The sequence below is a fragment of the Larus michahellis genome, chromosome 1, assembly GCF_964199755.1.
Source record: "Larus michahellis chromosome 1, bLarMic1.1, whole genome shotgun sequence".
NCBI lineage: Eukaryota > Metazoa > Chordata > Aves > Charadriiformes > Laridae > Larus > Larus michahellis.
In genome coordinates this window covers 99,258,315-99,279,026 of record NC_133896.1, presented here as the reverse complement: position 1 = coordinate 99,279,026, position 20,712 = coordinate 99,258,315, and the positions used below count along the sequence as shown (strand labels likewise).

At 37.4% G+C, this 20,712-nt stretch overlaps 2 protein-coding genes across 6 annotated transcripts in view; one reads left to right on the top strand and one right to left on the bottom strand.

The window, feature by feature from the left end:
• Window positions 1-20,712, top strand: part of CMSS1 (cms1 ribosomal small subunit homolog) — a 243,138-nt gene that overhangs the window by 14,305 nt on the left and 208,121 nt on the right. The window lies entirely within an intron of this gene.
• FILIP1L (filamin A interacting protein 1 like) overlaps window positions 1-20,712 on the bottom strand; it is a 210,032-nt gene that overhangs the window by 12,167 nt on the left and 177,153 nt on the right. For all 5 annotated transcript variants that reach the window (XM_074595485.1, XM_074595503.1, XM_074595493.1 and 2 more), the window contains one exon: window positions 6,156-8,910. In XM_074595485.1, the coding sequence (XP_074451586.1) occupies window positions 6,156-8,910 (2,755 nt within the window). The remainder of the gene's footprint in view (window positions 1-6,155; window positions 8,911-20,712) is intronic.

Here is a 20,712-nt window from a genome sequence, read left to right as displayed (position 1 = left end):
ATAGATAATTGACAAGATGCAGAGAAAGGGAAGGTTATGTTGTGGGTCGACTGCCCTAGGGCAAGAATTTACCTGGCACTGGTTGATGAATATCTCCGTGCAGTTGCCTGCTCTCTGAAATGAACAGTTGCGTGTTGTTAGTTCTCTTCCCGTTGCCCCTTGAAACAAGGAGGGATCTCAAGCATCTTGTTAGGGCACCTGGGGTCCCTGAGAAGAGGACGGACTTTTTAAATACTAAGTACACTGCAGTATTAATTCTCTCCAGGTGAGGGCAGTGCCGGCACTTAAATGTTTCTGCTGCTGCCTAACTGTTGGTGTTTTTATTGAATAGAGTATTTTACAAGCCTGTGTGAGATCATCAGTTCACTTGGTTTAAAGCTGCGCTGCCACTTGCTGAGTAAGATTCTTGGCAGCGGTTCTTACTCTGTACAGATTGTGGGCAGGTAGGGATATATGTGTTTGCGTGTTCTTAAAAGTAGTGGAACTGTGCGCATACCTACACACACCTCTTAACGTGAAAATGTCTTCAGTAACAATACTGTCTGTTCAAAAACTTTGAATGTATTTTTCCCATATTAGTTAATATATATGTTGAAGAAGGATACGGGGTAACCAGGTTGGGCACAAATGTGTTTTGCATGGAGAAGGAAAAAAAACCCCTCTGCTTTTACCTTTGTGGCTTTTTTTTCTGTCTGGGAGCAGGCTGTTTTCTTCTGTGAAAGCCACATTTAAAGGTGTGTTAATCGGAGTCCTATTTTAAATATATACTTACATAAGTATTTTATATACATATATAAAAAAATGTTTAAAAACAAAACCTCTATCTCTTGTCCAGCCAAGATTGATGTTTCTATGGGATAAAATGTGACCTATAATGGCTTGAGTATGAAACAATAAAGGATAAGAAATTCTAGGTTCTAATTACGATTGAAGCTACCTTGCTGTGATTTTCACAAGTCAATTAACTCCTCTCTTAAAAGAGGAGTAATTTCTTCTTACTACCCCAGAAGGATGTTAATGGGACTGGTGAATGTTTGTTGTATATTTGGAGTGCTTTGTAAAGTATTTGCATGCCAGATTGTATCTCTTCAGACAACAGTGGTAGCATCTCAAATGATGAGACCAGGGCTTTGGCAGTGATTCCACTATAAAGCGCTCATACTTTTTGCTTGCCCCTTCAGATATGCTGGTGTATCTCTTTTGTAGAGCTGTGCTGCTAAGTGGATCCTGCTTTTTTAATAAAGAATTGTGGAGTGCGGTAGGGTTTTTTGTCTTGTTTGTTTTGTTGTGTTTTTTTTTTTTTTTTTTGTTTAAAATCCAGGTTAGTTTCTTGACCTGGTTCACAGTGCTGCCTTCCTGAGCATTGATGCCAGCGTAACTGAAAGGGCCGTATTTTGTGATATGGGATGTGGTAGGGGTAAGGGAGGCGGGGGGAGCTTCTTTTGTCCATCCCTGTATGAAGACCCTGTGATGTCAGGCTGCTGCTTGGCAAGTGAAGAGTCATTAATTAAAACAGCTCTCTTTTGTACTCAAAATCTGTTTGACAGCTCTGATATTTGATGCTTTCTGGCTGCCCATAGCATGGTAGGTCATTGGGTGATGTACTAGCGCAGAGAATTCAGCAACATCTTGGGGCCACTTGACTGCAGGTTTGTGAAAACGCTTCATGCTGCTTAAACTCTTAAGGTTGGTCTTTTTGGGGGGGCAATTTCCCACTTACAGTACTTGGTGTTAATTTTAAAATGTCTTTATACACACGCTCATGCTGTACTTGACCCATGAGATCCTTTTCTCTTCTGTTTCTTGGTAACATAATGTTTTGGTAGTCTTTGCTTAAGCCTGGAGATTAGGCAGTTGTCAGTTTTTGTTTTGCCTGTCTCAATATCTGTTTCCTAGGGACAGAGTCATCCTGCAGATGGTTACTCCATTTCCATCACCTAACCCTGCAGCGTCCATTCAATCTTACTCAGAAAGAGTGCTGTACAACTCTGTTTCTGATTATTTTTTCCCCACTGTGGGGAGCACGCCTTTTTAAGCCTTGCATGAGATGTTTACATAAAGGTCTCTTCTTATTACAGCCTTACATTCTGTCCCCAGACACCATATTATCTACTGTGCTTTGGATAAGGAAGATTAGCTGGCTGCTCCTGTAATTTTTGTCAATTCTATTTCTTAATTAGCTTCTTGAAGAAGGTTTTTAAATAACTAGAAATACTACCTCTCAGTTGATGGATGGGCACTTTTCTCTCAGAATACCATCATTTCTTCTTATTCTCTTCTTTTTCTCTTTTCTTCCTTTTCCCTCCCTCCCCTCATCCATCCTCCCTGTAAGGACAAAACCTACAAATATTTCTTCTGAAACATCTAACTGCATAAAAAGAATGACTTAAAAGTGCTGAGCGCCAAATGTTTGTGCTGCCCTTGCTTGTGTTCCTTTGCTCACTCACTGAAATAAAACTGAAAAGATGAAGGACAGTGAGCTGATAACTTCTGCCATTTTTTATCAGTTAATTCTCCCTTTCTTTTCCTGGGTACTTAACTCAATATCCAGGGGAAAGGGTTGATTTTTAGACTTCAGAGGAGATGCCTGTTAAGAGTTTTGGAAAAGAGAAGCGTCGATGATATGATCTGCTGAAAACTGCTTTTATGCTGTCTTTCACGGTTTAATCAATCCCTCTGATATATGCTACTTACTTTGTGCCCATATTTTCCTTTAACATTTAATTGAATTGTTACATAACTGTCAGATTTTAGGGTTTTGGGCAAACGCTGAAAACAAAAGTGTCTCAGCCTCCAAATTAACAGCAATACTTACCATTTATGGAATGCTTGAAATTCCTGGAAAAGCTGCCTTACTCGTTTGAATTTTAATATGATTATGCTTGCTTATTTTTTTTTTCCAGAGTGTTTAAATCAATTTGCAGACAACTCATTTTATTTTCTCCTTGATCTGCTGTTTTCTCTTTGTCTGCCAAGAAAGTAGGTGAATATTCCCACTCAGCAAAATAGAAATAATCTGAAATATGGAGTGCTGAGCAACTTGAGGTTAATTTGTAATAGGTAATTTGCTGCTTATTATTAAGCTATACTTCCTATTTGTTATTTTGTGATAAAACTACAGGTAACTTATTTCTGTTCATCAATTAAGTAAGTTTCAACTCTTGACAAATACATCCAGGTGTTTAATTTCTCTGCTGTGTGCTTTGAAATAGATCTCGGGAATTTGAACAGGATGAACAGGTTTTATTCTGCAAACCTTATTTTTAGTCAAAATAATTATTTGATTTTTCATCTGTTGAAACGAATGACAAAAATTCCACTGTGAAGTCAGTTAAGATCTACTCATAGATTGTTTCATCAGCAGGGGAATATAAGCATCCCTTAATCAAGGTGTGTTTTTAGGAAAATGTAGCAAGTTCATTTACAGGCAACGATGATGCTTCTTATTTAGGAGTTAATGGTCATGAATGGCTCCTTTCTTTGTCTTTTGTTAATTGGACAGTTACTGGTAAGCCATCATCAGTGTAAGGATTAAGACAGGAACAGAAGTACTGTCCTGTTTAATAATTAAACTCATAAGTGGTGTGAACTCTCACCGAGGTTTTGTATTCATAATAGCTTGGGAATTGTCCAAAGGACCAAGTGTGCCTATTGCTGTGTCCTGATTTGTGCTTTTCTTTTACAAGATGTAATAGACGGCCAGGTGGTTAATGATCAACACACTTCTGTGTATTTTGGAACACAGGTATAAAATGAAATTTTTTTTTCTACAAGATTTTTAAGTCCAACTGAAGAAAATATTAGTGCTTCTGGAGGACAACTGTTAATCCTTTAATTCTTGGAAACTGTGGTGTCTGTCAGTACACTGGCAAGTGTGTACTTCAGATGCAGTTATTCAGTACCATGCTTGTAATGTGTCCCTGCAGAGATCTTGGGCATGGATCAGCAGGATATGCAGCAGAAGTGCAGAGAACGTGTTTTGAATGGACTGCTTTTTAATTTTGAATGAGCCGTGTGGTTAAGAATGTGTAACCTGAATGTAGCTAAGTAACTTGTTCGTATAATTAGCACACTCTAAAATTATTACAATCTTGACTTGCCTAAGTGCTGCCTGCTGTCTTGACCAGTAATTTTTGCTGAAGTTGGTGGGAGCCAAAGTTGGCTTTGCAGAATGAGAGTGTGTGCTTATTCTGAACCAGATCTTAGTCAGATCTTGCTTTTGCAGCCAGTGGAGATAAACTGAGACAAAACAAGTAAGAAGGACCTCTTATGAAGCCCAGTAACTTCAGGACATGTTGTATCAGCATGACATTAAGCTAGGCTTGTCCAGGCCCATGTTTTGTCTTTTGTAAATTGCCACTGTGCAGCTGCAATACATTTGTTATACCTATCACATATCTTATAAGTTAATATTTTTCCTTCCCGTTGTTAATTTTACTGAGAAAAGCTTGTATGGGTGGCAGGCTTTGCTTTTCAATAGAAACTGTTCCTTCTAAAATCAGTTATTACCTACAGTTGCAATCATTAGATTCCTGTCTATCAAAAGGACTTCAAATGATAAAAGTTCCCTTGTTATGTGAAATGATGTGTCAAAGTTCTTTGCTGAATCAACTGCTAAGTTATACTACAGAAATGTTGGGGTTTTTTTTCCTCTAGATAATGGAAACACAATAAAGATATGGGGTTAGTGAATAGGGACTTTCTGCTTACTTGCAAACTTCCTTGTTGATAAGGAGGATGTGTTGTTTTTTTTTTAAAAATAATTTCCCTACCTCCAAGAGCAAAAGATACATAGCATTTAACTTCTTAGAATAAGAAGCAGCTTTTCCAATTTATGTTTGCCGTTTGCAGCTTTTGAAAAAGAGACATTTGAAAATGCATTTCAGGTCTTTTGGGCTGATTTACATTCTGTGTGAAGTTGGTCCACTACTAGCAATATTTTCTGTGAGGTTAGGATTGACTGCTTGGCACACACATAAAAGGTGGAATTGCTTGTGTTTTTGTCCTTTTCATAGGCACTAATGCTGTATCCATCATTGAAATACCTCAATCTGTTTTGTCCATTCCGTATGGTACTCCTGTTTACTATGGTTCTAGAGGTGTACATGTTTGGAGAGTTGGTCTATTGCAACTTCATTATGCTTGTGTCAAGCCGATTATATGAAAAACATGAAGGTGTGCCATAGTTCGCTAATCTTGTTTCTTCTTCACTGTGCCTGTGTGATGTTATGTTGTATGTTGATGGCTGGGAGCATAGATGAGATTTGAATATTATGTGTGAATCCATTCTTCTGAGTTATCCTTTGGGAATGTAAGTGTTGCTGTTTATTGTTTTACAGTGTACCTAGACAATAGCAGTTTTTCTGCTAAACACTAGCATTTGTGTGGGAAAAATTGCTTGCCTTGTTTGGGGAGAATAATTTTGTGATACAGGCTTCTGAACTCAGTTCAAGGAAATGTTTAAAAAGAGTTTTAACCAAACAGTTAAAAAAAAAAAAAAAAAAAAAAGAAAAAAGATGGGGAGGAAAAGTGGTGGTTGTGCTCTGGAACATATCAAATATACATCATAAATTTGTAATGAGAAACAATACATAAAAATTTTGAGTGTTTTTGTGTGATACACTGATAATTATCTGAAATGAGAGGGCTAGGAGGAGTTGGGAAATAGCAGGGAAGATAATGAATCAAGTCTTATCTGAAGTTAGCAGGCAATATTATGGCTTAATTCAAATTCTACCATACATGCAAAAAAATACAAAACACGTAACAAACAAAAATATTCTGCAAGCAATGATAAAAATAATCAATTATTTACTGTTTTTGTAATGTTAAAATATTTTATCAAGGCAAGTTGCAGTCAAAAGTAATGTGAGTTATTTTGAAAATGGAAATACATAAAGATGCATTTATACAAGTGCAAGACTAAATATTTTACATAACTGTATTTCAATGAGAAGATATACAGTAAGTGCACACTTGATAACACTAAGCAGGCAAAACTTAAAGTTAGTTCCATATACTGTTGTATAGTTCATGCACAGATCTCTCCCAAAGTAAAGGGGCTGTTCCAAATAACTCTTGCTGGGATGAGAAACAGGATGGGTTGCTGGTAAGGGTGTCAGCATGGATGGGGGTCAGTTATAGACATTACTTACTGTAATTTGTGATTGCCGTGGGAGAGGAGTGGCTGTTGGTGTGATAGTAATACTGCTGGTGATTTTATTGGTGGGCTTACTGGGTAGGCCATTAGCTAGTGCTGGAGTTCTGTTGTCTTGCACCGGATTACAAGGGCTGATGGGCTTGGAATTGGTGAGAGCTTGGACGTAAGGGCTTCCTAAATGGATGTGGATTTTGTTATCCTCAGTAGTTATTACACTTGATCCCGTACTGTTAGATCTCTGAAACTGCCATGATGACTGCCGGTCTGGGGATACTCTAAAAACGGTGTGCTTGGCTCCCATTTCCAAAGGCTCCGTGGAGATTATTTGTTCCTGAGAACTTGAGCCTGGTAAAGCCAAAGGGGACATTGTTCTTTCAGGAGTTAAAGAGCCACATGATTCAGGAGTTTGAGATCTTGCAAAAGTAGCCATAGTAATAGGAGAAATTACTTGCTCTGGGCTCATGTAACCTTCTGCTGCTTTTGATTTTACAGGTGTTAAGGAGGCGTTTTGAATAATGGTTATTCTTTGCTTTGGAGTGCCACAGTTGGGTATAACTGCTGTGCTTGTGTAGGAGTGAGGACTTTCAGTGGTAGGACTAGTTATTTCAAGTGTCGCTGTGTTCTGTCCGTGGTCTGGAGTTACTTTTATGTGAAGAGGTTGGCCAGGTGTATGGCTTAGCACTAGGTCTCCAGTCTGTGCACAGCTTCCATTTTGCTTTGTATGAATCTTTCCGTTTTGAGGATGGCTCTCTTTGGACTTCATCCAAGGGATCCATAATTTTTTATTCACAGCATTTGCAATGGATGAGTTGCTTTTGAAAGACACAGTTTGTTCCTCCTCGTTGTTATCTTTGTCCTCATTATCACTGTCTCCATACAGCTGTCCATTAATGACTGTCCGCTCTAAAGGCATGAGGGTTTTGTAATCGGGTGGTTCATTGTCTGCTGGATCTGTCTGGACTTCTTTAGAAAGAACTTGCAAATCGGATATTCTTCTTCCATTGAGACCCGGCCTGAAGTTCTTGCTGAAGTGTCTGTACCTCTCCAATTCTTTTGTGAGGCTTTCCATTTCTCTTGCCAACTCCCTGTTCTTGTTTTCTTGCTGCAGGAGTTTCTTCTGTAAGACTGTGTGATCACCTCGGAGGTGACAGATTAGGTCTTCTGTTGCCATGTATTCATGAATCTTCTCTTTCAGTGCATCTACTTCTCTGGAAAGATGACTTGATTTAGCTTCCTCTTCTTTGAGCTTCCTAAAAAGACGCTGCTCTTGATTGGACTCTGCTTTTTCTGTTAATTTATACCTAGCCACTTCCATTTTCACAGCCTCCAGCTCCTCTGATAGAAGCTTGGCTCTGTCCCGTTCATTGACATATCTTCGTTCTAGAGACTCAAATTCATCTTCAGTTTTCATCAGATCATCTTCTATAGCCTTCATTTCTTTGAGCTTCTGCTTAAGCCTCTCAACTTCTTGAGAAAGCTCTTTGATTTTGTTGTTCTCCTGCTGCAAGGAGGTGCTGGATTTAGTACTCTCCTTAAGTTTATTTTTAAGAAACTCTTTTTCAACAGCTTCCAGTGACTGAAGTCTTTTTCTTAGAATATTCACTTTGGAAACAAGATCACTTCCTTTCTCCTCTTCTGCTTTGAGTTTGTTTTTCAGTTCATCTCGTTCTTTTGTAACACTGGATACTTTCTCCTCTGCATCAGATTTTGATTTCAGTGCCTTTTTGCTTTCCTCAATTAGTTTTTCTGTAACCGACATCACTTTATTTTGTTCCACCTGAAGCTGAGAAGTTGCAGCTTGCAGCTTTTCTTCTGTTTGCTTTATTTTTTCACCCATAGCTTTTCTTTCATCCACAAGCATCACTGTTAGACTCTTCAGCTTTGTTAAATCTTCTTTAAGTGTAGACTCAGTTTTTTCTAACTTACTTTCAATTGCCTCAAGCTCGCCAATTCTAGCTTTTAAGCCATCCAGCTCATGGGACAACTGCTTTGTTAACATTTTTTCTCTTTCTAGGTTGCATTTCAGGGAGTAGCATTCCTGTTTGCTCTTGCTGAAAGCATCTTCTAGTTTCTCCAGCTCCATAATTCTTTTGTTGAGTTTGTCAACTTCTCCTTTAAGGTTCTTGCTCTGTGATGCTTCTTTTTCTAACTTTCTATTAAGTTCTCTGCACTGATCTTCCATTTTTATGAGCTCTTCATCTTTTCCTTCCATCTCCAGCAGTCGTTTCCGTAGTTCTTCTACTTCAGTCATAAGTGTGGAGTTCCCACACTCTCCCTTATTTATCTTATCCCTTAGGTCTTGCAGTTCTTCTTCTGCTTTCCGTAAAGTTTTATTGGTCTCTTCCAGCTCATCAATTTGTCGGCTGAGAGCAGTTAATTTTATCCGTAGCTGACGGTTCTGACTGTCTTCATTAGTTAGTTTGGCCATCATTGCTTCTTGGTCTTGGGAAATCTTACTGCTTTGGGCTGGAAGTTCAGCCTCCAGCCTGCTGGCTCTCTGTTCCTGTTCTTGAACTTTTGCTTCAGCAAAAGCCAGCTTCTCGTGTGCTTGTTCTGTGGAAGTGGTTAACTCTTGAACTTTTTGACTTTGTTGATTCAACTGCTCAGTGAGTCTTTGCTGTTCATCCACCACCATTAAAGCAAAGGACTTCAGTTTGGTCAATTCTTCTTTCAGTTTAGCTATTTTCTTGTTGCTTTCCTTCTCTTTTTTTGCCTGATATGCTGTTTCTTGTTCAAGAAGCTTTTTCAATCTGTGGGAGGAAATAATATTATATTTTGTAGCCATTTTAACGGGCATTTAAAAACACACCTGAAGTACAACATTTCTGCCAGATGTGCATGAACTTGTAACTACAAGCAGACCTCGCATTGTAGTGTCTGGGGCCCATAGGTCTTACTTTACACTCTGGCAATGGACACTTCACTATGATCATTTAGACTTAACAACTTATGTAATTATGCATCTTTTCAGCTTTTGGCGGGTATCAGTGCAACACAACTTTCTGCTATTCTGCAGTGGAACAACACTGATCTTGGCTGTTTGCTGAGGCTAGCTATGTGCATAAGAAATGTGATTATCGTAGGGATTGAGAAATTAAATCAGTGCAGCCCTCAAGGGCAGGTATAATTTACACCATCATAAATCTCCTAATACCTTTAAGTTACTTATAAACCATCCTGATGTGTTATAATCTTTTATGATTAAACCTTATGTATGTTAAAGTGCATGAAGGTAATGTAGCCACGCTAGGCAGTTAGTCAGGCCGCCTGATGTCAATTTCGAAGCAGCGCATCAGAGTAAAAGTAAACATTGTAGGTAAGCCGGTCCTCAGTGAAAATGCAGGCTTATGGCCTTGTATCACACACAGACAAAAAAAATGCAGTCAGCAGATAAACAGGTGTCCAGGTTGTGCCTTTTGAACTTAAGAAAGCCCAAATGTCTTGCTGTCTGCCAGGTTTGGATTCAGTCTTATATCCAAAATTTGCAGATACACCTAAGTGCAACCCTGCTTGTACATGGTTATTGAAGGTTTTCGTAGTGGTTTTCCAAAATTAGTTTTACAAGTTTATGCTTGTAATCAGTCTTTACCGAGACGCAAAGTACTTAATTTTTTAGAGACTTGGGATAAGGTTGTTCATTTGTTTATGTAAGATCCTAAGCAGCCTCCAAATACCTCAAATAATGGGTTCTTTTGTAGACTTTTCTTTGTCAGGGAGTTGTTTGTGGAGTTGGTCTGAGGTATGATTGGTTTGGCCACCACATTTGCCTTCTTTCAATTAGATTTTTCCCACAGCCAACCTATAGCTATGTTCTGGTATTAAAGAAGAGCGTGAAAAGCCTAGATTGAAGTAATGAAGTATTAGAATTTGTATGCTTCACTGTTCATATATATGGTAGGTATGCAGTTGTGTAGATTATGCAAGGGAAATTAATTACATAGCAGAACTGTACTTGCACAAAATGACTGCTTCAACACTTATTAGTTGAGGCCCCTTGCTTTTTTTTTTTTTCTTTTCAGTTCTTCTTCCCCGCCTTCTGAAATATGATGATGACTCTCTAGAAGTTGCTGCTGGAACATAAGATTCCTGTTCCACAGTTGTCTCTGGTCACTATTGTGATGCCCTTGACCATGTGGTGAGCCTTTACTGCTTCCCACTGACAAGTTCCTGTTGCAGCCATCCCTTTAGTTCAGGAAGAGCTTAGATAACGGCCTCCTTTGCACAGCTCTTTATTAGCTGTTGACTGACTGGAGGCATACATTTCTGGGCATTTAATAGGCTGCCTCAGCAACATCCCCTTTGGCAGCACTGTAGTTTTCCTGTGTGGAGAAAGGAAATCCCTGGCATTCTACAACTGTCCATCAGACTTGTGGGATTTAATGCTGATATTGTATAGAAGTCTATGACTATGAAACTTCTTACAACACCTTCACCATCCGCCCTCTTTTTATTCTAGTGCAGAGGTTGCACTATATTGAATGTAATGAAATGCTTTATATGAAAAATTGATGGAATGGGAAGTAGCAATAAACAGAGTTGATATCAAAGACTCAAAGCAGCCCCAAATTCTTTACAACAGTCAATTAACATAATGGGGAAAACAGACATGAAAAAGTATAAGTGGAGAGGGAGCGGTTTGTGGAATGAGCTTGAAAGAATGCTGCTGGTTGACAGAACAAATAAATGGGGAGAAGACTGCGCCATCTTCAGAGGCAGCTTTTTACTGTGTTGTTGCTGTATAAACTTTTGTCCGCTTTTCAGTGCTACTTTCAGTTTGGGTTCTTTTTGGTGTAAAAATCTCTCTTTCCTCTCCACCCTTGTCTCTAAATGCTTTAGTAGTGAAGTTCAATTGATGATCTACCGTTGCCATAGATATAAAACCATAACAGAAGCATAACTAACAATTTCATTTGGAATGAACTCAGTTTTTGTGTGTGCATGAAGTTAAGACATCTCATATTAATACTGCTAAAATAGACTTGGGCTTATAAGCACTTGATTTATTTTAGCTTGCTTCACTGTAATTTATTTTTGAAAGGCAAATTTAGCTGAAGTGATTAATACAAAAATTATTCGGTGTTTTACCCAACACTTGCATATTAACTAGTTGATATCTTTCTGGCCAAATGAAACTGTAATGCTCCAGTGACTGACGCCCCTTAAATTGCTTTAGAAAGAAAACTCTTAAACCAAATGGTAACCAACAACTGTAATTTTCATAGGGATGCTGTGTAATTTTTTATGAAGCAAATAACTGATTTTATTTATTATTTATGCACAATTATTTTGACAGATGTTTGAGTAAATAATCCCAGCAGTCCTTGCAGTGAGTGTCAATCTGTGTACAATTTTTATTTTTTTGTCTTCTCTTCTGTTTTTTTTTCTTCTAGAACTTAATTCCTCAAGCTATCTGTAATGCTTAAGACTTGTTTCAGTAAAGCACTTGAGGTTCCAGCCCAAACTGAGTGCTTGAGTGAGCTAGTCTAACCCAACCTCTAATCAAGCCTGTGTTGCAAGGGTTATTTCAATGAAAGTGCCTAAATTATTGGTATCTGACCTGGATCACTGTATAAACTGAGAAGGATTTTCAAGAGATTCTGTTTCATTGGTCATGCCAAAAGACTTTAGTGTATTTAACAATGTTTCCTTCATTCAAAAGATAAAATGCAATTTTAAGATTCAAACAGAAATGCAAGCAAATATTTCTAACCCCTGAGATCTATTTCTTTTGGAAAAAATACTATAAAATCACTCCATTGAAGTTATGTTACAGAGCATAGTGCATAACTCACAGAAGCTGCGAGTTAAAAGGATTTTAACGTGTTTCTAAAAATAAGAAAGGGATGTATTAAGCATGGTATGTGTATTTTTTGATACTGTGTAGTTAAATAAGGTTTTGCACTTGTTTTTGATAACTATATGCTTATTCATGTATTCCTAGACAGAAATAGTCATGTATTCCTATACAGAAAATGCCTTCAACAATGCTGAATAGATAATGATTTCTTGGACAGAGTTGAGATTGATATTGGAAGAAGTCAACTGGGAGTGTGTTAATATTTGCAGAAGAATTTTTCATTGGCTGCTGAATTCCCAGTTCATGGTTCAGTAGGTCACAGCAACTTTGTCTGCACACATTCACTTAAGAATAGTAGAGGACCCTAAAATCTTTGGGGGTTTTGTGTTTGTTTGTTTGTTTTTGTTGTTAGTGTGTTTATTTTCATAAATTCATCACTTGCTTTTGGTCAGCTCCTTTGGGGAACCTGACTCCTGCCGGTCAGGGCTTGATTATGTATATCATTTGAACTAAGGCAAATCACGTGTTTAATTGAAGGACTGTTGTAACTGATAATAGCACTTTGTGATATTTTGCATACTTTTGTGACAGAATAAAAATACTTTGTGTTAAATTCATCCAAGATACTCTCTTCCTCAAGAAGAGTAACAGCGTATTTGAAAAAGCAATTTTACCAAAAATATGCAAAGGTCAAAAGAAGTTGACTTAAAAAAATAATAATTTAAAAAAGAACAGGCACTCCCCTATCCAATAAAATACTTTTATCATTTTCATTTTGAGTTGAATTTCATGTTCATATAATTTCACCTTAGGCAGAGGTAGGTATAGCATTTAGGCAAAGCTTTCACAGGTAATTCCAAGCAGTTGACTTCACAGGACTACAAGAACCCTTTCTGAATACAGGCCAGCAAAAACAGGCATTGGAAATTGGTTTTATGAACATGAATGTTAGATAGTTAAACAGTGTCAGGGCAGTGTCTTATTACTTTTTCTTCAGCACTTCTGTTATAAATGACTGCTTTATTGTGGGCTACTGTTGTACTTGTTTGCAATACCAGTTGCCTGCTTTTTTTATTTCCTTAAAGGAATTGTAGTTGTCATTTCTCCTCTGTTCACTGCAAGTGCTTTCCTCAGTATGCATATTATAGCTTCTTGGTGTTAATATCATGCATGAAATTGTGTTGTCTTGTTTTTCAGGTTTTTTTTTTTTTTCAAGTGCATATAGCTTTGGCTACACTACATTAAATTTAGCAATGTCATAACTATGTGTTCTCTAAAAGACATCAGGACTCCCTAAACAGTTCATTGTCTTCTTGGTGTCATGTGATATTATTTTGACTTTAAGTGGGGTTTTCTGTTTTCATGGGGGTACCGGTGTTACATTGATGTTGTTTAGTTTATGTTTTTACAGGATTCTAAGGGGGCTGCTTTCCCTTTGAGATTCCGGGAAACTAAGGAAAGCATGGGAGACTGAGATTGCAAGACCTTTTTTTTTATTTTTTGAGTTTCTTCTAGAATGAATTGTTGTGCTTAGAATAATTATTCTAAGAATAAAAATGGTGATTTTTTTTTTTTCCCCTTAAGCAATCTTGCAAAGATAACTTTAGAAAAGGCTGCATTCTTTAAGGATGCAAGTGAAATAGGTGTTGATTTGTAAAGCTGTACTTCTATCATTCCTTCCACCAAAACATTGAGGAGATTTTAATATATACCTTATCAATATCTTGGGTTTTATCAGATCATTTTGCAGAAATGACTGAGACTTTGAATGTCTGTGACTTTTGTTTTGTAGATCATAAAAAAAATTAGTTTTTTTTAATCTAGCTCATGTGCTCTTCACCCTTCCTCAGGTAAAAGATGTGGCTTACTAGAGGTTCTACATGTTATAACATGAGGGAGACTTGCTTCTAAAGTTTTTGGACATGTGCTTGAATTTCCCTCTCTACAATGCAAGTGAAAACACTAAGCTGAAAGCTTTTAAAAGTAGATGAAGTCATGCCTCTTCGGCTGAGGCATTCTTCCCAGTTAGCAATAAGCCATGATGTGGCCTTTAATAAGAGAAGGAACATGCTTCATCATTTCTGGTAAATCTTACAAGTTGTTGTAATTTTTGACACCAATACAGTTAAGTACTTATTTTTGGAAGTAAGCCAGTCTGTCTGTGCCTTCCACAGCTTATGGCAACAAAATTTGGATTTGTTAAAATGGCTTTGTGGTCTTGGGGTGGCTATGCATTTATTTCTTTTTTTGTTGCCTACAATTCTGCTTATTGATGTGTAATTTTTACGAAGACATATGTTATAACTACTTTTATGGCTTCTTTATTATCTTTATTGATGCTTCTTTTTTCCCCCTGTCATAAGAAGGTCAAAAGCCTTTGAAATTACAGCAGCAACAACATACCATAGCTGTTGTGTAATCTGTTGGCTTTATCTGAATCAGTCAGCACTTCCCAACAGAATGTGAACACTTATTTTAAAATTTGTTTTTCAGTGTATTGTTTATATGTGTATATATTTTAAATCATTAGTTTATACTAAGATGCAAACCTCCACAAATGGTGTCTCAACTGTAAGAGACTGTGTATAAAGCAAATTTCCTGATAAGGAAACTTATTTTATAAAATGAGGACTTTTAATGAGGAGGGTGTGAGTTCTGCTTATTACTCCACAAACTACCACAGAGCAATCATTGTTTTATCTGATGCATAAAATGCTGACTTGCTTAACAAGTCTTAATAAAAGTCATATATGATGAATGGTGTTGCCAGTTCAGGGTTAACTTGGGCAAAATTTCAAATGGATAACCATTTTTAGCTGTGATGCTGAGTAAACATACGCAGATAATATATTCTTTTAAAAATTAATTAATCTGGAACAGTAATGTTGTTTGTGACCATGATTTCACAACTACTAAGCTGCTGAAAGTTCTTCCTGGTGATATAGGGATATTGATGCTCATAAATGTTTTGAAATCCTGTATGAATTTGGTGACAGTAAATGGCATGAGACACTTTTAACAAATTTATATTGGTTAATTTAAGATTTAAGACTGAATTAACATTCACTTTTAGTTGGAGTAATTTTAAATAAGCATTAAAATCCAGTTTTGTTTTATCATGAAACCTCAGTTTAAGAAAATAATTTTCTATCTTGAATTATATCCTTTCCTTATCTAGATGTTCTTGGAAATCACCAAACAAAACATCAGTCTTGTGTAAAAAGTATTAATGCTTTCTGTGGCAGTAACTGTTCGAATGTGCAAGGTGATAATTATTAATTCTGTCCATTCATTTCTAATCTTGTAATGGTAGCCATCCGCAACATCTGCGATTATGATAGGAAGGTGCAGGACTTCTAGGTGGGAGTGAAGAAGTTGATACCTTATTAAAATGTTAGCAGGTTGGGTGGGGTTTTTTGTTGTTGTTGTTTTTTTTTTTTTTCTGGACTGCATATCTTGAAAAACAGTTGTAAATGAGCGCTGACCTGAGGAGATGACAATATTAATGAGCTTTACTTGACATTAGCCTTAAAAACTCTGGGTCCCAGAGTTCAACTACTAGAAAACATAGCACAATGAATGGTGAACTGGACTCTGATATGTCACCATTTTTGAGATGCATTCTTCTTCCTCATCCCTCTTTCTAGATTTAACAGCTATTTGAGTTATTCTTTGAAGTCAGTATCTATTACTGTTGGCATTTCAATGGCGTATAATTGTGCATGTAATGTAACTGTTAATCCTCCTCTGAATCTAAATGCATCAATCACTTAACCGACTCAAGGGAATATGACTTGGGTTTTGTTGGTTAGTAGTTTGGGATTTTTTCATATTACCATAGTGCATATTCATTCCCCCTGTCCCTCTCTGCCTCTCACTCCCTCTCTCCACACTGCCTGTAAAGTCGGAAATAAAGCAGTAATTTCAGATGCAACACCAGAATTTGGAACTCTTCAAATTTACGTCAGCCAGGAAATTATAGTTTTGCAGATGGAAAGCTTTCAGAAGGAAATGGAAAGATGAACCACAAGAGATGTGGTATAGGGGTCAAAGCAACAAGACTGAGGCAGAATGTCTCAGTTACTAATCCAGGTCCTGCTTTTGTCTTTTCTTCATTTTTAATAAGTAAAATTTTGGGCCTGAACTTCAGATTTATTAAAATGGAAAAGCAGTGTTGACTTACTGTAACAGATTATTTTGTGAATTAATATTGACACAGACGTTTTAATAGTATGGTAACTACATAAAATAAACCAAGACAACTACTGCTTTTTATAACTTGTGATTTTTAAATGACAGTGTCAGTGCAATGATTGCATTTGATGATTTGATATTTAATATTGTATGATAAATTAAATTGATGGGAGAGAGCCCGTGTCTTTATGAACCTAAGTTTTGTTTTAAATGTATACTTCAAGCATTACTGCTAGAACGCTATTGCTTGACCATAGTTAGTGAGATGTCTTTAAAATCACCAGTGTTATAAACCACTCAGTGCTAGAGATAAACAGGACAGTGTTTTTCCATTTCTTTTTTTAATTTTTTTTTTCCCCCAGTTTGTGGGCAAGTGAATGTGTTTGCATTGTCTGTTCTGAGCGTCAGTACCAGTAATCGTTGCCATTGCAGCCTACTGCTAGGATTTAGCAAGTGAAAAATTGTAGCAGGAGTTAATTGAGCTCCAGAAAACTGTCTTTTAGAGCTCTGCCTGCCTTCCCCCCTGTTCCCCATCCAAAGATTAGGCACAAACAAGGCAGTGCAGCTTGCCCAAGTTCTGGAGATTTCTGGTCAGGCTGCTACTAGCACGGATTGCCCCAGCCATGTGTGTTTAGTTTCTATGAGGCAAATGGTACTTAGTTATCCCTGCAATGCTGTGTTTACTGTTGATGGAAGTGTAATAGTTAAAGGGCCGAGTTTTTTGTCTTGGCTATTTATTCTATATCCTTCAAGTGACTGAGGAGTTTGCAGGAGTTCCGATTCCCTGAATGAGTCAGTTCCTTCAGCTTTGTATAAGTTTGTAACCCTTAAGTCATCTTTCTACACTTTTCAGTTTAATGATAATACTCATTTTAGATTAAGAGAACAATCTGAGCTTTTTTTTTTTCCTTTAAGCAGTATAAATAGATAAATCCTGTCTTTAATTTGATTGTGTTGTTTTTGTTTGTTTATTCTGTATATAACATCATAGTGTGTAGGTTCAAGGTGGACCTCTGTTTATGGATGTTTTTTCTGGGGGGCAGTTGGGAAAATAGATGCTTTTCTGGTGTCTGATTCACCTGGGGCTGTGCTAGTGCTGCTGCCTTGACCAGAACTGGGCATAATTGTGCAAGGATCCAATTCATACAAACTTTTTTAACTTCAATTAGTTAATATTTTTGGTATGACAGAAAATGGCACTCAGCCAACAATAACACATCATGTTACTCAGAGGAGACTGGTTAGTCGTAAATGTCATTTTCCCATAACATTTACAGGAACTGGATGTTCTCTAAAACAATTTTAACACACATTTTATATAGAAATAGATGTCTGGGGCCACATTTTCATCCATGGGCCTAACGGGCACTGTGCCTATCTCTTATGCTAACCACGGCCTTATTTGTATATTATCAGTCACCAGCAGTGGTAACATTTAGAACTTCCCATACTGCCACACGCACTTCCTCTGTTGAACCGAAGGCATCCTAAGACAAAAGTAAGCCATTTTTCTGGTGTGCTCACTTCCTGAAGTAGCTCTGTGTATGTGTGTAATAAACTCTGAGTGTTTGAAGACTGGGATTGGGTGGCACCTCATTCCTTTTTTTTTTTTTTTTTTTCTGGCAGAAAACATGAACCTTAATTGTTACTGCAAGTTTAGCTTGAGGTATTTAAATTTTCCTTGATGCAAGGTTGCATGAAGCAGTGTAGTTGAGGGTTTCCAAATAGGCAAAAGACTTCAATCAGGTTTGCTGAGTTGCAACTTTTTCTAGTAGCCAAGACTGGAAGTAATAAGAGCCGTAATAGCACTAATGTCAAACAGAGAGACTTCACTTTGACACTAAACATGTGTCTTTGTCACATAGACCTGATAATGTGAGGGTGTCCATTTTCTCTAAGATGGACTTGGCCAGCACTTCATTTTGGAGGACACAGGTTAAAGGGAAGTTGTAGCAATGCATTGCAGCATTGTTAAGTAGCTAAAGATGGCTTTGAAGCTACAAGTGATGAAGAATGCTGCTAGTTTCCTGTTTTGCAGTATATGACCTTCAGAAATTGCATTTAAACTATTTCTGATGGATTACAAATTGCTTCTGGATACCATTCTAGGCATTGAAGCTCTGTAGTTCTGGGGTCTTTGCCACCTGGGAGATAAATCACTTTCTTGCTATCTGGCCTAATCCTGCTAAACATCTTGCTGTATGTCTCCTATATCTGAATGTGTCGGGACTTGAAATGTGGGATGTTTGGAAGTTGCATTTTCTCTTGTCTCAGTAGGACCTCGGGCCACATTGGCCTGGGAGCACTTGGTGAATCATCTAAAGGTGAAAAGTCAATGCGTGTTTGTTTGAAGTGTGTTAATCCTTAGCGTAGGTGCTCTTGATCAGGATTTAAGTTTATATGGTTTCTCCAAACTGATCTTCTTCAAAGAGGACTAACACATTGTTTTAGACTACAGGATAGGAAGCTGCAGTGGAAAGCTAAAGGTGATAGTCTGAGAATTTTTTGAAATGGTTATAGTTCTAACCAAGGTTTACTTCACTAGATCTAATTCACATGTTTAAATAATAATTTAAATAACAGGTAATTTAAGTAGCCTCTTCACCTGTGATGAATTGTCTAACTAATGAACATCTTTTACTCTCAGATCTGTTGATTATGATGTGTTGAAGTAAGATTTTCCATTCTTCTGCAGCATTGGTAGTTGACTGCGTTAAAGACCAAATACCCTGCTTAAGCATATACCCGTGTATGCACTCAAAGTGCTAATAACAGTTTGTATCTATAATCAGCTTTTCTTTTTTCTTTTTTTTTTGTTTGTTTTTAGCTTCTTGCTAGAGCAACTGTTGCATGCTTTGGAAAAGAAATGTTTCTCTATTTTTTTAGGAAAAAAACTCTAAATTGTTAGGACGAAAAAGTGGATTCAACTAGTTCTAGCTATTCTATGACCAATGGTTTCTTAAACTCTATTAAAATTGGTCTGAACAGTCTTCCTAAAGCCAAGAGAGATACTTACTTTTTCCGTCTTTAGTTGTTTTCCAGTTTTCTTTCTCTGCCTTTCAAAAACGGTAATTTCTATGACAGTTTTCTCTTTCATAAAAAAAGACTCTCTTAGGAAAAGAGGAGAGTCATGTGCATGTATGCTTCCTTTGCCCCTTCAAATGAAAACTTTTAGACTCCAAGTGTTCCCTGTTCTTCAAACAACTGTTAATTCATTTGAACATTCTCTGCCTCGTTATTGTACCCCATACTGATTTATAACTCTATATCGTTATGTGACTGAAGGGCATTTGGCTACATGCCCTATTTGATCTCTTTCCTTGCCTCTTGGCTGATGGTCTGTGATGTTTAGGTTATATTTTCCTATTTTCAGATGTCACTCTGAAAATGAAGGAGCTGTAGCACGCTTTCATGTACAGTATGTTTCTGATGTAATACATTTTAGCTTTTATCAGTAATTTATAATATGGTTTCAAATACTGGAAATAAAAAGACAATTATCTCTAAACAGAACTTACTAGTTGTTTGGTTAGCTGCATTAGCCTAGATATATGAGAAGGTAATTTACAGGTTATAAAATGTTAACCGTGTCAAATTCTGATTCCCCCACCCAGTTACTCCTCGTTGAAATAGGACAATTTTGCTATTCACAAAGATGGCAGCAATCCACTAGAGCTTTAAGCAGACAATGGGAACACAGCAAGAGCAAGCAGACACTTTCCAAAGTAGCTGCTCCTTTGTACACCATGTTACAGTTTCTTCCCTCTCCCTTTATATAGGGGTTAGCAAAATACGTAAGCTTGAAGATTCTTGTCAGCAGTTGTCTGCTGCTTTCCTGAAAGGGAACTAATGTGTGCACCTCCGACCGAAGCCTAAACGTTCTCCAGTGGTTGGTGTCGTCCCCGCACCACCCTCATACTCGGTCTATTTTATGTCTTGAGTTGAGCTATATTGAAGCTGTACTTGCTGACTCTGCTTCAGAGGCTTTTTATCCCCCTGCTCTGCTTACACATATGCAAGCAAATGCACATACCCATTTATATATTAGATATGCTTTTAGTAACATGTATTTTAAGAGAAGTTTTAAGCCTGCCAAGGTTCATGGTGGCCTTTTCATTGGAGCCAATTAAGTATTTAATTTGGGAATGACATGGGCTGCAAGTGAAAAGACTTTCCTCTTTACATGAAAAAGTATATGGTACTATTTTGCAGGTTAAGAAAATTTTCAGCTCTGAGCATTAACAAATGGCTTTTTTTTTTTCCCCACCTTCCTACATCCAAGTTAGCCTGTTCAGCGTTGGATTTCAGATACTTAGGTCAGGGGGTGGCTGCCACGAATGTGGAGCTGTTGTACCCCCAGGTTCAAGTGACCAAAATTAAAAAAAAAAATTAGGATCATATAAGTCACTTTCTCTTTTCTAGGTAGGAATCTGAAACAGAATGGCTCTACTGAGATTGAGCATGTGCTTGACTGGAGGGGGGAGCATTTTGAAAACAAAAACAACTGTGGCATTTATTAGGCGGCTTCTGAGAAACCTCTGTGTAGCTAAGTAGAATAGAA